Genomic DNA, 13,580 nt, shown 5'->3' on the forward strand with positions numbered 1-13,580 from the left:
GAAAGATGTAATCCAACGCCTTGGCCAGGGCCTTCCTTGGGGTCTCTGCTTCTCTCTTCCTAGTGATTTAGTTACTATTTAAAGAGACCATGACAGTATTAAAATGGAAACTTCCTGTAATATTAACATTGCAATTATAAGTTGCTGAATGCAGTGCATCAACCCTTAAATCTTACTAACAGTCTTCGTGTTTATAGATAGAACATCTTCCTGAGTTAAAGTAAATGGCTTTAAGAACATCCTCATCTCTGATTATTTTCTTAGAGAACTGTGTCACTAACAGGGTAAATTTGTTCAGATGAGTGGGAAGTTTGGTTTGTTTTGCTTTCTGTAAGCAAGCATTCTTCAAAATTTTTGCTTTACATCCAACTGGGATTAGTAACAAATGAAGGGACTTTATGAACTGGAGAAAATTGATAATGAGCATATCAGTTGGAGATTATCATACATTCTATTGATTTTTGTGCCCAATTCTATTGTTGCTTGTAATAACTAATTCCATTGACTTCAACTGAGTTAAGTCCAGTGCACAAATAGGACATTAATTGTCTTTCCCTTTTTAAGAAAAATATCTCTCCTGTTCAGACATTATTATATATGAGAGTGGGCAGGAGCTCACCCATCCACCAAAGTCCTGATGAGTATTACAGGCACAGGCAGGCACATAGCAGCAGTTTTGTTGTAGGCAACACTGCCTTATTTCAGAAAGTCTTTTAAAGGGAGATGGAGCAGCCTGCACTCTTATTCACAAAAGAAAAAAAAATGCAGTCTGCAAAGTAGACCTTTTCAATGGATAAGGACTGGATTACCAACTGTGGGCAAGTGTACAGTGTACAGTGTTCTGCCTGCCTTGGGCAGGGCAGCATCAGGGGACCCAGCAGGGGGAAGGTCTGGGGAAGACAGGCAGCAGGACAGGGAAAACACATGTATTTCAGCTGAATCAGCTCTTCTGCTCAACAAAGCACAACTGCCAGCCCGAGGCTGATGTACTTAAGAGAAGTATTTCCATTTGCAGTGACACTTGAACATCAGACTTGTTTTGCCTGAGTTCAGAAGCTGAGATGCCCAACATTAGGTTTATGCACTCAGATGCTTTCATCGGAGGGTCTGTGTTGCTTTTAGAGGTGTAGATGCCAGCTTGTCTGCCTAAGTGCAAAAATGCAAAAGCTTCTGCACAGGTGATCAGTGGAAAAGACAATCCATTCCCCTAAGCAACACCATCAGTTTTTAATAACATCTGACAATCTAAAGCAGAAATAGAATAGCATTATAGGACCTAGTACTATTGCCTAGACCATTATGCCTCTGAAAATGGCTTTTCCAATTAAACATCTGTTTTTACTTTATGCCTGTACTGAAATTGAAGTCCACTAAGAGCCTGAGCCAGTACTTATTGGTGGGAAGATTCCCACTGAATTTAGTGGACTTAGGCACAAACCTTATGTGACTGTCTTGAAATAAAGCATAGCAAGAAACCTGCAATTAACACAGCAATTATAAGTCTGTAAAATAAAACAACAAACAACAAATTAAAATGCCATTGAAAAAATCTATCCATTGCATGGTAACGTGTTTCATAATCACGTCAGTGCTTTATGTGAATTTTATTTTGTCCATAGGGGCCAGGAGAGCGCTGGAATTGTGACAAGTGATGGCGAGTCATCCCAGGCATTCAAAGTGCACAAGGTAAAATGCAAATAAATGTTTTGTATTCTTAACTGAGATGCATGTAAGTTAGTTTCTGGTAAGAAACAGTGTAGTTAGAGGAAAAAGTAACATGCTTGATGGGCTGTTTTGATTTTGTCAGAGTATCTGGTTTTGTTACCTGTCTTGAATGTATCCTTAAAACAAACTTGCCAATGTTGTCCTGATAGGTGTTTCTGTGCATACAGTGACAGACACACAGAAGTTACCCAGAGCATGCCAATGATGTCTCAAAAACTTTTTACCAAAGTCACTCTGCACTCTGTTAACTCTGCAGATTTGGAAGAGCATTGATGCTCTTCTTGATCTTAAAAAGAAAAAAAATACTGTTACAGACTGCACAAGGAGATGGATGAGTAAATCTTACACTAGTGAGACTAAAGGAAGTGGCAACTACTTTAGGTTGCCACTACATAGGTAGCAATAAACAGAATTTTAGTACCTACTACATAGGTAGCAATAAACAGAATCTAAGACAGAATGGAGGCCTGAGGAGGTCACACGGACTTTCTCGAGCTGAGACAATCACGGAGGATGTTACAAGACACATAATGAGCACAGCCTTAAAAGTATCTATTTTTAGTCAGGGAATAGATTGTTCCATGAAAATCCTCAGCACAAAAATGTAGTTTGCTTTATTTAAAAACAGGACAAAAGGAAGTGACATAGCACTGTGACCTACTCAGCTTCTTTCTTTCCCATATCTTTCAGGTTATTTGCCTTTTTCTTAAAGTTCCATTAATACTACTATATCAGCTTTAAGCAGAAGAAGAACTTACAAAGTCACCAGGAAAATAAAACCAACAGAACAGTTTTTTCTTTTTTTCTCCAAAGGGAATGGGCCTTATAAACCACGTCTTCAGTGCAGACAGCCTGAAGAAGCTGTACCCTTCTAACCTTGGTATTGGGCACACGAGGTACTCCACCTCAGGAATTTCTGAGCTTCAGAACTGCCAGCCTTTTGTTGTAGAGACTCTTCATGGGAAGATTGCTGTGGCACACAATGGGGAGCTAACAAATGCTGCACAGCTCAGAAGGAAGGTTAGTACCTCCTTTGGGGGCTCAGGCATTGTTTCTCTCTGAGTGTGAGGCAGAAATGAGCAATACGGTTGCTGTGAGTTTTCCTTAATACCAAACTTTTTTTTTTGTTTGTTTTTTTGGGGTTATAAAAGAGCTCACTAATCAAAATAAATCATTTTGGGGAAAAAAAAAATCTGTGCAGGGGATTCTGCCTTGATATCTCCTTCTGGATCTGTTATAGGCAATTTCATATTTTCTCCTCTCTATTTTAACTCTCTTCCCAGAGCATGCACAAAGCTAATTAAATCACCCAAACATGAATTTATGCCCTGAATATTGGTGGCATTATTTTGATTGCATGTGGAGCAAAGGAATGAGATGAAGAAGGAAAAATGTAGTGCTAGCACAAAAGATTGTCTGACCTCATTTAATATAGTTGGTTTATTGGAAGAAATTTGGCATTATTATGCTGTGATCACCTGAAGCACTGTGAAACGTTTGTTCTTTGCACCAAGGTGTTGTTGGGTTCAAACCTGAGTGCTATGATGTGAGATTGTTTTTTAATGCTGGTAACACTTTTGGCTTGTGTCTTAAAAGCTTATGCGGCACGGTGTGGGACTGTCGACCAGTTCTGACAGCGAGCTGATCACCCAGCTGCTGGCTTTCACACCTCCCCTGGAGAACGACGACACGGCCGACTGGGTGGCAAGGTGAGGGTGAGGAGCCTGGGCTTCACACTCAGCCCCAGCCATTGCACTCAGCATGATGTGCAGCTGTAAGTGCTCACAGCTGTTCGTGTGGCACACAGTCATGTTCACCTATGTCTCATTCCAGAATAAAAAACCTAATGAAGGAAACTCCAACTTCGTATTCATTGCTAATTATGCACAAAGACATAATCTATGCAGTACGTGATCCGTATGGGAATCGCCCGCTCTGCATTGGTCGCCTTATTCCAGTAGGGGACATGAATGGGAAAGGTAAACTCTCTCTCTCTCTCTCTCTCCATATGCATAGTGTATGCTTGAAATCACTGTTATAGGTAATTAAAACTACACTTACTGAGGTGTAAGTAGAAATATGTGATGCAAAAATGAGTTTTGAAAAATAAAAAAAAGTTGGCAAGGAAAAATTCATCTATAGGAAGTGTGCAAAATTCCAGTCTCAGATACCAGGGAATAATGATAGCCTAATGATAGCCACAGTTAAGCATCCCAACTGTAATACAATTTAAATAATTCTCATTGCTTAAAGAAGAAAGCAGTGATGAACAGAATTACAGAGGGGTTGAGGTTGGAAGGGAGCTCTGAAGGTTGTTAGTCCAAATCCCTTCTCAAGCCAGGCCACTTAAAACCAGTTGCTCAAGACAAGGTCTAGAAATAAGTCTGGTTTCTTCCTTTTTTCTCCTATAGTAAGGTGGGCAAAAAGTGCTGGATTACTTGCAATGTACCTCTGAATTCCAAGCAGCCCTGTCACATGTAGTGACTGGACCATTACACAAGCAGTTTATGGGAAAAATTCCTTGTGTTCCTGTTCTGTCTGCAAATCAACAATTTTCTCCCCTTGTGACTTATATCAACAAAATATCTTCACTTGTCACTTATATCAACAAAATATCTTCACTTGTTGCAAACTAAAATAATTCAAAGGCAAAGCAGTGAATTCTTCCATATCTTCAGAAAACTGAGTAATTTTAACCACAAGAAAAATTACCCAGATTTTTGAAAGCATATAGACATTCCTACCCTATGTGACACAATTATATCTTTCCTATAGTTGTGACTCTCAAAACTCATTGGAATTCAATCCAGCATCCTCTGTAATCAAAAGCATTTATCAACCTATTCAGCCTAGGGAAAGTAAGGATTTTCTTGTGTTAACAAAAGTAATTATGTCTATCTAAAGTCACTGAACTAGGATTTGAAAAGTTTGAAATAGTGCAGGGATAACAAAGGTAGTTACCTGAACTGTTTCTCTTCATGAGCTGTGAATATGATGCTGTTACTCCACTTCTGCCTAGAACAGGTTTATGATGTTTATTTTGTGGATGTGTTTGGGATTTTTTTAAATAATGGAAAGGTGGAAACAGTGCAATGCTATTTTAGTTAGAAATTACAATAGTCTTTAATTGCACACTTGGAAACCATAGCAAACCAGATACTGCAGCAAAAATGTGATTGGGGGGCCATGGTAACAAAAATTGGGGACTCTAACTGAAATCTTTTACTTCAGGAAAAGATAACACTGAAACAGAAGGATGGGTTGTTTCTTCTGAATCCTGCAGCTTTTTGTCTATTGGTGCAGAGTAAGTGGCCTAATTCTTACTTTTTCTGAAAACTCTTCCTTAGACAGTGATTAAACATTAAATCCCAAGTTGCCAAATATCATAATTATAACAACATGAAGACACCAAGGTTTAGTTTGCTGTGGGGGATGTTTTTTGCTAGACCTGGTTTTTGCCAGTTTATTTTCTCAAACAGATGATTGTAAAAAAAGAATTGTGTGTGCAGAAATTAACAGTAAAGACAACTACTATCACAAAGCAAATGCCTCTTACTTGTTGCATTATACCTGGTTACCCATATAATTTGTTCATTTTGCCCTAATTTTCAGCAGCATAGTTGCATTACAAAATAATTCTTCACCTACAGAAAAGTTACACTGGTAGTTCACAGGCTGAAATAACCTGAGTTATTTCATATAACAGCATATGCTGTTTGGTAAGCTGGCCTCCTTGTTAGAAAAAAATTAACTGTTTTCTGAAACTTCTTTGAAATTTCTGTTAAGAAAAGATCACTGTGTAGGACAATCAGCTGAATCCTGTGTGTTTTCAATAAAGCAATTTTGTCTAAACTTCTTCAGTAGCTAGTGCTGCTTGCTACTGCTTGTATCTGACCAGTGAATAAACACAAATTTGCTTACTTCACATTTGTATGTCCAGAATATTTCAATATTTTGGGATAGGTTTAGATGTTAGAATTAGCCACCTGGGGACTCAGTAAAGAATATAGAAAAATATTTAATAAGGTTAAACACTTTAACATAATATACTTAAACCTTACTATTCCATACTTCTGCAGATTTGAGAAATAGAAGGTACATTTCTAGTCAGCTTTATGTCATTTGGGGGTAGCTATTTGTCATCTCTAGACAGATATTTCTCTAGATTTGGCTTGTGAGGCAGGATTATTTTGGGTACCACCTCTCTTCTTGGTTATATTTCTTATATTGCACTGTAAGGTTTATTACCTTCCTAGAAAAGTTCTCTAGTATTGATACAGGACTATGTTATTAAAATATATTCAATCTCAATTAAGCCTGTACAGTACGTCTCACACATAGGACAAGTACCATAATTCTCTGGTACCAAGTTTAGTATTTTTACTTAGTCTATTGTTTTTGGATATTTATTCAGACTTTAGTTTTAGTAAGGGTCAGTTGTCTTATCATGTTGGTCTTAAAATGCTTCAGGTCAAATCCTAAGATAGAAGTAAGTTGTCATGTTAGGATGTTCAAAAACATTTTCACTTGTCAGTTGACTCTTGTTTGTACTTCAGAATTACCATCCAGCTTGAGGACATTTGTAACGTCTCTGTATTTCTTTTTGAAGGTACTATCGGGAGGTCCTTCCTGGGGAGATTGTGAAAATATCCAGACATGATGTCCAGACACTGGATGTTGTACGAAGGCCTGAAGGAGACCCTTCAGCATTCTGCATCTTTGAATACGTTTATTTTGCAAGACCAGACAGTATTTTTGAAGGTACAAAAATGTTACATACAGAGCTCTTCCCTAAATAGTGTAAGATGTTATCCTGGAGCACAGGGACTCTGTGTTCATAGTGGAGTACCACTGGAGCTTACAGAGCACAGCTGGGACAGAATGGGCTGACAAAGGTTTTGAGATAAAACTCATCAGGAGGAGCATGGAACATCACCCTCCTGTTTCTGGATGTGGATACAGCCTCAGATAGGCTGCCTGCATACTCCTCTGGAAGGGATGAAAAGGGCCATGAACATGATTAAGGTAGATGAAAGATCTTTTAAAAGTGAGAGACTGAAGAAAAGGACTTTATTGGTTCATGGGAAACATTTTAAAAAATAGACTGGTGAAATGGGATTTAGAAAATACCTTTATTTTGATATTTTTCTTTGCAATAAGTGTCATTTCAGGACGATGCTTGTAATTTAACTTGTAAATCTATGCATTATCTAAGTATTTGGCATTGCCAGTGTAATGCTTTTATTATTATTTCAATAGAAGCTCTCAAAATACTAGCCAGGATTCCCATACCTGGCAAACAACCTCTTCATTGCTTTCTAGGGACATGCTATCCATTGATCCAGTACAATTCCTCACCCTCATAAAGCCAGTTTCACCCCCAATTGCTTTTCTTTCGCAGTCACCTTACCCTTCTGTGTCATTACTTCTCACATTCCTTGGTACTGCTGCTGTAGCTTTTGCTATGCCTCATCTCATCACAATACTTCCAGTTCTTTCCCACGTTGCAAGTTTTGTAGGACCTTAAAAGCTTTTGAGTCCCCTTATTCCCTTACTAAATTCAGGGTGAATTTTGCCATCTGATTCAAAGTCAGTAAGCGGACAGAAGCAGACAGAAGGATTGCATAAATTTTGTCTGTTGGAAAAAGCTGTCTAAAAATAGAATATGAATGTTATGAACAGGAAGGCATAATTTCTATTTCTTTCCTCCTGCAGACAGATTTTGTAACATCCACAGGACCCTTAGTTAGTTAGTCAGTTAGGGCAAACTGGATTTTAGTTCTCCCTGTAGTGATACGAATGTGAATGTTAGAATGTGACATTATGTCAGGAAATAAAAAATTACTTTATAGAAGTGGTTATTAGTTCTGGAACTTTTCTGACTGACTTCTATGCCTGCAACTTGACACAAAAATTCATACAGAAGACTGAGAGGAAGTGTGAAGCATGCATACCAAGAAAAACACTTCTTTCTATTCGTAGGTCAGATGGTATATTCAGTCCGCAAAAGATGTGGGCAGCAGCTTGCTATTGAAGCACCTGTGGAAGCAGACCTGGTCAGCACTGTTCCAGAGTCTGCAACCCCAGCAGCTCTTGGTTATGCTCAAAAGGTAAATGTTATCTTGTTCTTTTTTCCCCCAAGCATTTTTATACACATCTCTTTTAGTAATGGACTACAATGATGTAGGCTGTTGAAAAAGCTCTATATCTTCAGTACGTAGGCTACTCCTGTTGAGTCCCCTGCCTTGTTTTTTCTGTCATTACTCCTCTACATTTAACAAACAGTAACTGAGACAACAGGTCCTTCTGTATTAATTCTGTTTAACTGTCTCCTGTTTGCAGTGTGGACTACCATACGTTGAGGTGCTCTGTAAAAATCGATATGTAGGGAGAACGTTTATCCAGCCAAATATGAGGTTACGGCAGCTTGGTGTTGCAAAGAAGTTTGGTGTTCTGTCTGATAATTTTAAAGGCAAACGAGTTGTTATCATTGATGATTCAATTGTGAGAGGCAATACCATTTCACCCATAATAAAACTACTGAGAGAATCAGGAGCCAAAGAGGTAAGGAAATTTAAGTCAGTAAAATACAGATGTAAATGGAAGTTGATGGGAGGTTAAAGCACAGGGGCTTTACTTCATTTTACTGTGCATTGTTGCTTTATTTAAAAGGGCAGATGTGGGAAAAAACAATGGCTAGTGTCTAGATGGGTCAAGAAGGTTCTTTTGTATGAGTGTGACTTTTGGGTGATTGGGGTGACAGGAACAGGTCTTCACTTACAAAGCACTCTCTGGCAAATAAAAAAAGAATGGAATACAAATCAGTTAAGATCAGAAAACCAAGTATTCCTGATGTGTGACTTGTGGAAGTGCTAAGAGTACAATCATATACTGCTGTAAATATATCTTAAGTCACCAGAGCACCATTTTTTTAATTGATAAAGATTTTTTTTAAGCAAAATAATGTGCAAGTCAGTCACTGGAGCAAAAATGTCCTGTATAATGTTTGATTTTGTAAGCTGAAATTTGTTTATCAAGAATTTACATCATGAGAAGTAAAATCAGGATGGAACCTTCTAGGAACATTAGGAAATACTGTAAAAAAAAGTTCTAAAACTGTGTTACCTTCTCCTGCTATGTTGGCATCTGATAAAAACTTTATCACATTATCTTACTTTTAACCCTTCAATGATTTCTGTGCAGTGCTGTGTTCTGTTCATTATCACTGTGTAGAATTGAGACGTAGCTATTATCTGCTGACCATCAACTTATATCAGCCTGTTTTGAAACTGTTTTTATTCAGGTGCACATCCGTGTAGCTTCACCTCCTATAAGATTTCCTTGTTACATGGGAATAAACATTCCAACTAAAGAAGAACTCATTGCCAACAGACCTGAATTTCGTGATCTTGCAAACTATATAGGTAAATGCTACTTTCTTTTTTTTTTCCTCTTGTAAGAGTTGTCAACTGTATTTTATAATGTATTTCAAAGTAAAGCAGAACATACCGAGGCACCAGGCAAACTAACTAAAGAACTGTAAGGTTGGTAAGCTGGGTTTCTGCATTGTGAGTAGTCTGTGGATCAATTCAGGTACATACTTTTTTTTAACATAGTTAGGGAGCTGTATTTGTCAAAACAATAGAAAGTATTAGAGTAATTACATCAGCGTAAGTTGCAAATAAAGTATGACAACAAAGCTTCCCAATACTTAAAGCTCCTTCGGAGACACTTGACAAAAAGAAGCTACTGCAGTCAAAATACCAGGAACAAAATAAGCAGTGAAAATCTGTCCTATAATGAAAAGCAGATGTAGTTTCACTTGCATGAGATATTCATGAAAATACATTTCGAATTTGTAAACACCCACTGAATTTTCTACAAATTGACATTTATGTAAATAATTTTAACTGCATTATGTATTTCACTTTGAAAGAAATGACGTTTGAAACCAACCTAAGAATGTTAAAAACCTGAAATTTTGAGTCGTGTTTGCAGCAGAACAAAAGATAGGTTGACAGTTTATGTTCCACTGTAAACTCCAATCTCCTGTGTTAAATACTTACTTTCATTTCTAATACCATGATGGAATCCTTTCCCCCAAATTATTGTGAAGGTGTAGGGAAATATTTAAAGTTTGTAGGATCTAATTTTTAAGTAGTATTCACCACATGAGTGCAAAACATAGAAAACTAATAATATGAAAAGGCTATCAAACATTCCTACTGCTAGAAAATTTGCCTGAATTGCATGATTTTTTTCAACATGATGGTCTTCCCCTCCTCCAGGTCCCAGAGAGGCTTGGTAGTCCTTGGTGCTCAGATTTGGGAAGCACTAGCCACACACATCTACTTCCAGACCTGAACTAAGGTCAACTCTGGGAGACTGCAAGGAGTTCAGGGAGTCTTAGTATACACTCTGGACTTTGGTTCTGTGTTTGCACTTATGTGTCACATATTTGTTCCCAACACAACCTTCTGGCTATATTTCAGTGAGTCTGCTCCCTGCACAAAGCATTTGAGAAGGGCAAGACATACTACAATCTTAAATTTTTTCAGTCACTCTCTTTCATAAACTATATGATAATGTGACTGCATTTCCAAAGAGCATTGCATTTGATACAATATTGCAGCTTTAACTCCTGATCCTTTATTTCCTCTAGGAGCAGACAGTGTTGTCTATCTTTCTGTGGAGGGGCTGGTATCATCTGTGCAAGAAAGCATCAAAGCAAGGCGAGACAACAACCCCAAAGCCGACAAGTCCTTTGGAAAGCTTGGTCATTGCACAGCGTGTCTCACTGGAGAATATCCTGTTGAGCTAGAATGGTGAACTTTTAGGGGATGGACATCAGTTCATACCTTGTTGAATGTACCTTTTTCCATGATGCCTTCTTGCTACATAACCTTCTTGCATTTAGGTCAAACAGAAGCCTTATGACAGTTACCTAATTACTGTTACTAAAACACGTCTAAGTAAAGACTTACAGAAAGTCCAATGTGCTGATGAAAACAATGTAAGTAGATTAAAATATAAAATCATATAGTTTTGATGCACAGTTGCGCCTTCTATTTTCTCACAAAATGCTATAAAAACCAAAGGATTTTAAATTATGTAGAAGTCCCAAAGTTTGTTGTTTTGGTCTTGCCCTAAAAGCTCCCCCATTAGACTTGTTCACAAAGCACAAATTGTGTGATGATGTAACTTGAAATTATCAAAGTCTTAGTGCAAAAGTATCTGAAATTTGCTTTTCTCATTACGACAAATACCAGATTCTGAAGACTGAAGTTGCTTTCTCAGCAGTTGTTGCTTTGGCTTTTTAAGAATAGAAGTCTCGAACTTCTGCATACAGCCTTTTTTAATTGAGGCCTTTGTAACAGATCCTATGCATATGATGTCTGACATGATTTTTAAAAATGAAGACTCAGGGAAATGCTCAGCCAAAAAGATCTCTAGTTTTGTAACTTTAAAATTCTGTTTTAAAGTCATGTAATTACATTCTCTTTGTGTGCTTCTATCAATTGCCAATATAGTGTGGAAAAACTAAAAAATACTTGGCACTGCCATTCTTTTTTCTGTTTTACGCCTTGTTTTCTCTGGCATAAGTCTGACAATTTCTGAAGTGTACTTTTCATTTGTCAACATCCAAAGTAAACTAAAAAACCACAAACTTTCCATACCTAACAGTAAAAATGATATATCAAATAAGGATCATGAATTGTTCTGGTTATAGTCTTATTTTAGTACATCACTGCTGTTAGAATAAATGTAATGTTTAAAAAAATTCAAGTGTTCTGAAGAACCATTAGCTGTTAAAGAACCATTAGCTGTTAAAGACAATGTGTTCAGCTGGTCTCAATTACAGTTACTGGTATACAGGAAGATCACTTGGACAATGAACCACTAGCTGAAAATGGAAAAGCACCTTTTCATAACTATTGCAAACTTCCGCACAATTTTTAAAATAGTTTGTATACCTCAGTCTTTCTCACCAAATACCAGCGACTTAATTTTAGATTTTCTATTTAATATTGTGTATTTTGGCCTTATAATTGTTTGTGGCACTGTTAAAAAAAATAAATAGAAAAGTTTAACAGCTTCTTCCTTTCCCATTATTTTCTATATTGTTGAGAATTACAAGATTGCTGATTAAATTCAAAAGGGAGTTTTATGTGGGATTTGTAGCAATTGTGCCTCATTGACAATCACAACACAAAAGTCCTACTTTGAAAAAGCATGTAAATACACATGCTGTAATGAAGTCAGGACTTCAGAACCTACTTGCAGCCAAACCTGTGGGAGCACCTAGATGTGATGAGCATGGGGCTTCATCAGCACCCAGACCTGCATATTGGGGGATGTATGTGGATCTCTTCTAATTAGCAAGTTTGGTTTGTTAAAAGAACCTTAACAGTCCATCTGGACAGTAAATTGGACAAAACCAGAACAGGCCTGCACACTGACCATCCCCTCCTCCAGGTTAACCAGGAAAGAGTACGAAAAAACCAGGAAAACTGTTGTGAACTGTTCTTATTTCCCACCATCAAAAGAAAATAATTTTTAGAAGGGCTAAGCTGAAGTCTTAGATTACAAATACATCAAATACAAATACAAAAAAGAGCCCTTTATATGTGAGATAAACATTTAGATGCACAGTGTAAGAAGCCTATCTGTATGAAATAGTCCACAGGACTGGAAATGAAACTTGTGCAAATTCTCTTTAATGTGCTTTGAACAAAATGCTATTTTTGAGGTCTCCTAATAATTGTTTTATCACTAATTAATGTGATTTGAGCATTGGGTCGCATAATTCTAATTTTAAAAAAAATTAGTCCTCTTGCCTTTTTCCCCCTCCACATTATGGAAAGGAAATTCTGTCTGCTGCTGTGAACACTGTAATTTTTGGATGCACTGCAATGCTGAATCTTTATTATGTATTTTTCAAAATCTTAAGTTAAAGAGGAGATACTTTTAAATGTCATTCTATTCTGACAGCTGGATTTATGCTTCAGGTACTAGACACAATCACACACAGCCAACACACACACCAGTGAGTGTGCTGAAGAAAACTCTGGCTTTAGGTGTCGCTATTTCCATTAATATTTTACTGTGAAACCATTCCTGCTCTATTACCAATGTGCAACTGCGCCAAACTATCACTCAGAGAACGTGACAAACAGTAGAAAGCTGATGTCTAACTTCTCCCATGCAAACATTAAAAATGGCTGTGGTCTTCTCGTTCCCTCCGTGAGGCACCACGCGTAGAGGTTTTAATGACACCTTGAATGCGCCTCGGAGGCAAAGCAAATCATTTCCTGTGAGGGTGGAGAGGCACTGGCACAGGCTGCCCAAGGAAGGCGTGTGCCCCATCCCGGGAAGTGCTCAAAGCCAGGCTGGATGGACCATTGAGCAGCCTGGTCCAGTGAAAGGTGTCCCTGCTCGCAGCTGGGTGCTGGCAGTGGAGGATTTTTAAGGACCCTTCCAATCATTAATATTCCATGGTTCTATGACTTTGTGTCATTAAATCAGCACGCGGCCCCCAGGGCAGTTCCGGTGCCCCTTCCCCCAGCACGGCTCCCGCTGCCCTCACCCTCCCGCTGCCCTCACCCTCACTCCCCGCTGGCCGCCCTGAATCGCATCCGGGGGAAGCCCAGCCCCGGCCGCTCCCCGCTCCCCGTTCGCCGCCCGGGAGCCGGGCATGGACTGGCTGCAGGGACTGCTCCTGGAGCGGAACGCTGCCTTCCCGCTCCCAGCACCGGGAACACCAGAGCGCCCGCCCCGCAGCCCGGACGTTACATCGCCGCCCGCCCGCCCACGGCCGTCCCACCGGCAGGAAGGCCCGTACCACCTCCCGGGCC

General features: G+C 38.7%; 1 protein-coding gene across 1 annotated transcript in view; it reads left to right on the plus strand.

Annotated features, from left to right (window-relative positions):
- Positions 1–11,821, plus strand: part of PPAT (phosphoribosyl pyrophosphate amidotransferase) — a 43,286-nt gene extending 31,465 nt beyond the window's left edge. Inside the window, exons 2-11 of the mRNA XM_063157223.1 lie at positions 1,620–1,686; positions 2,539–2,745; positions 3,322–3,434; positions 3,559–3,704; positions 4,957–5,029; positions 6,335–6,486; positions 7,708–7,835; positions 8,068–8,289; positions 9,029–9,149; positions 10,388–11,821. Of these exons, the coding sequence (XP_063013293.1) occupies positions 1,620–1,686; positions 2,539–2,745; positions 3,322–3,434; positions 3,559–3,704; positions 4,957–5,029; positions 6,335–6,486; positions 7,708–7,835; positions 8,068–8,289; positions 9,029–9,149; positions 10,388–10,554 (1,396 nt within the window). The 3' untranslated portion in view covers positions 10,555–11,821. The remainder of the gene's footprint in view (positions 1–1,619; positions 1,687–2,538; positions 2,746–3,321; positions 3,435–3,558; positions 3,705–4,956; positions 5,030–6,334; positions 6,487–7,707; positions 7,836–8,067; positions 8,290–9,028; positions 9,150–10,387) is intronic.
- The last annotated feature ends 1,759 nt before the right edge of the window (positions 11,822–13,580 follow it).

This window comes from Melospiza melodia, chromosome 5, assembly GCF_035770615.1.
Source record: "Melospiza melodia melodia isolate bMelMel2 chromosome 5, bMelMel2.pri, whole genome shotgun sequence".
Taxonomy (NCBI): domain Eukaryota; kingdom Metazoa; phylum Chordata; class Aves; order Passeriformes; family Passerellidae; genus Melospiza; species Melospiza melodia.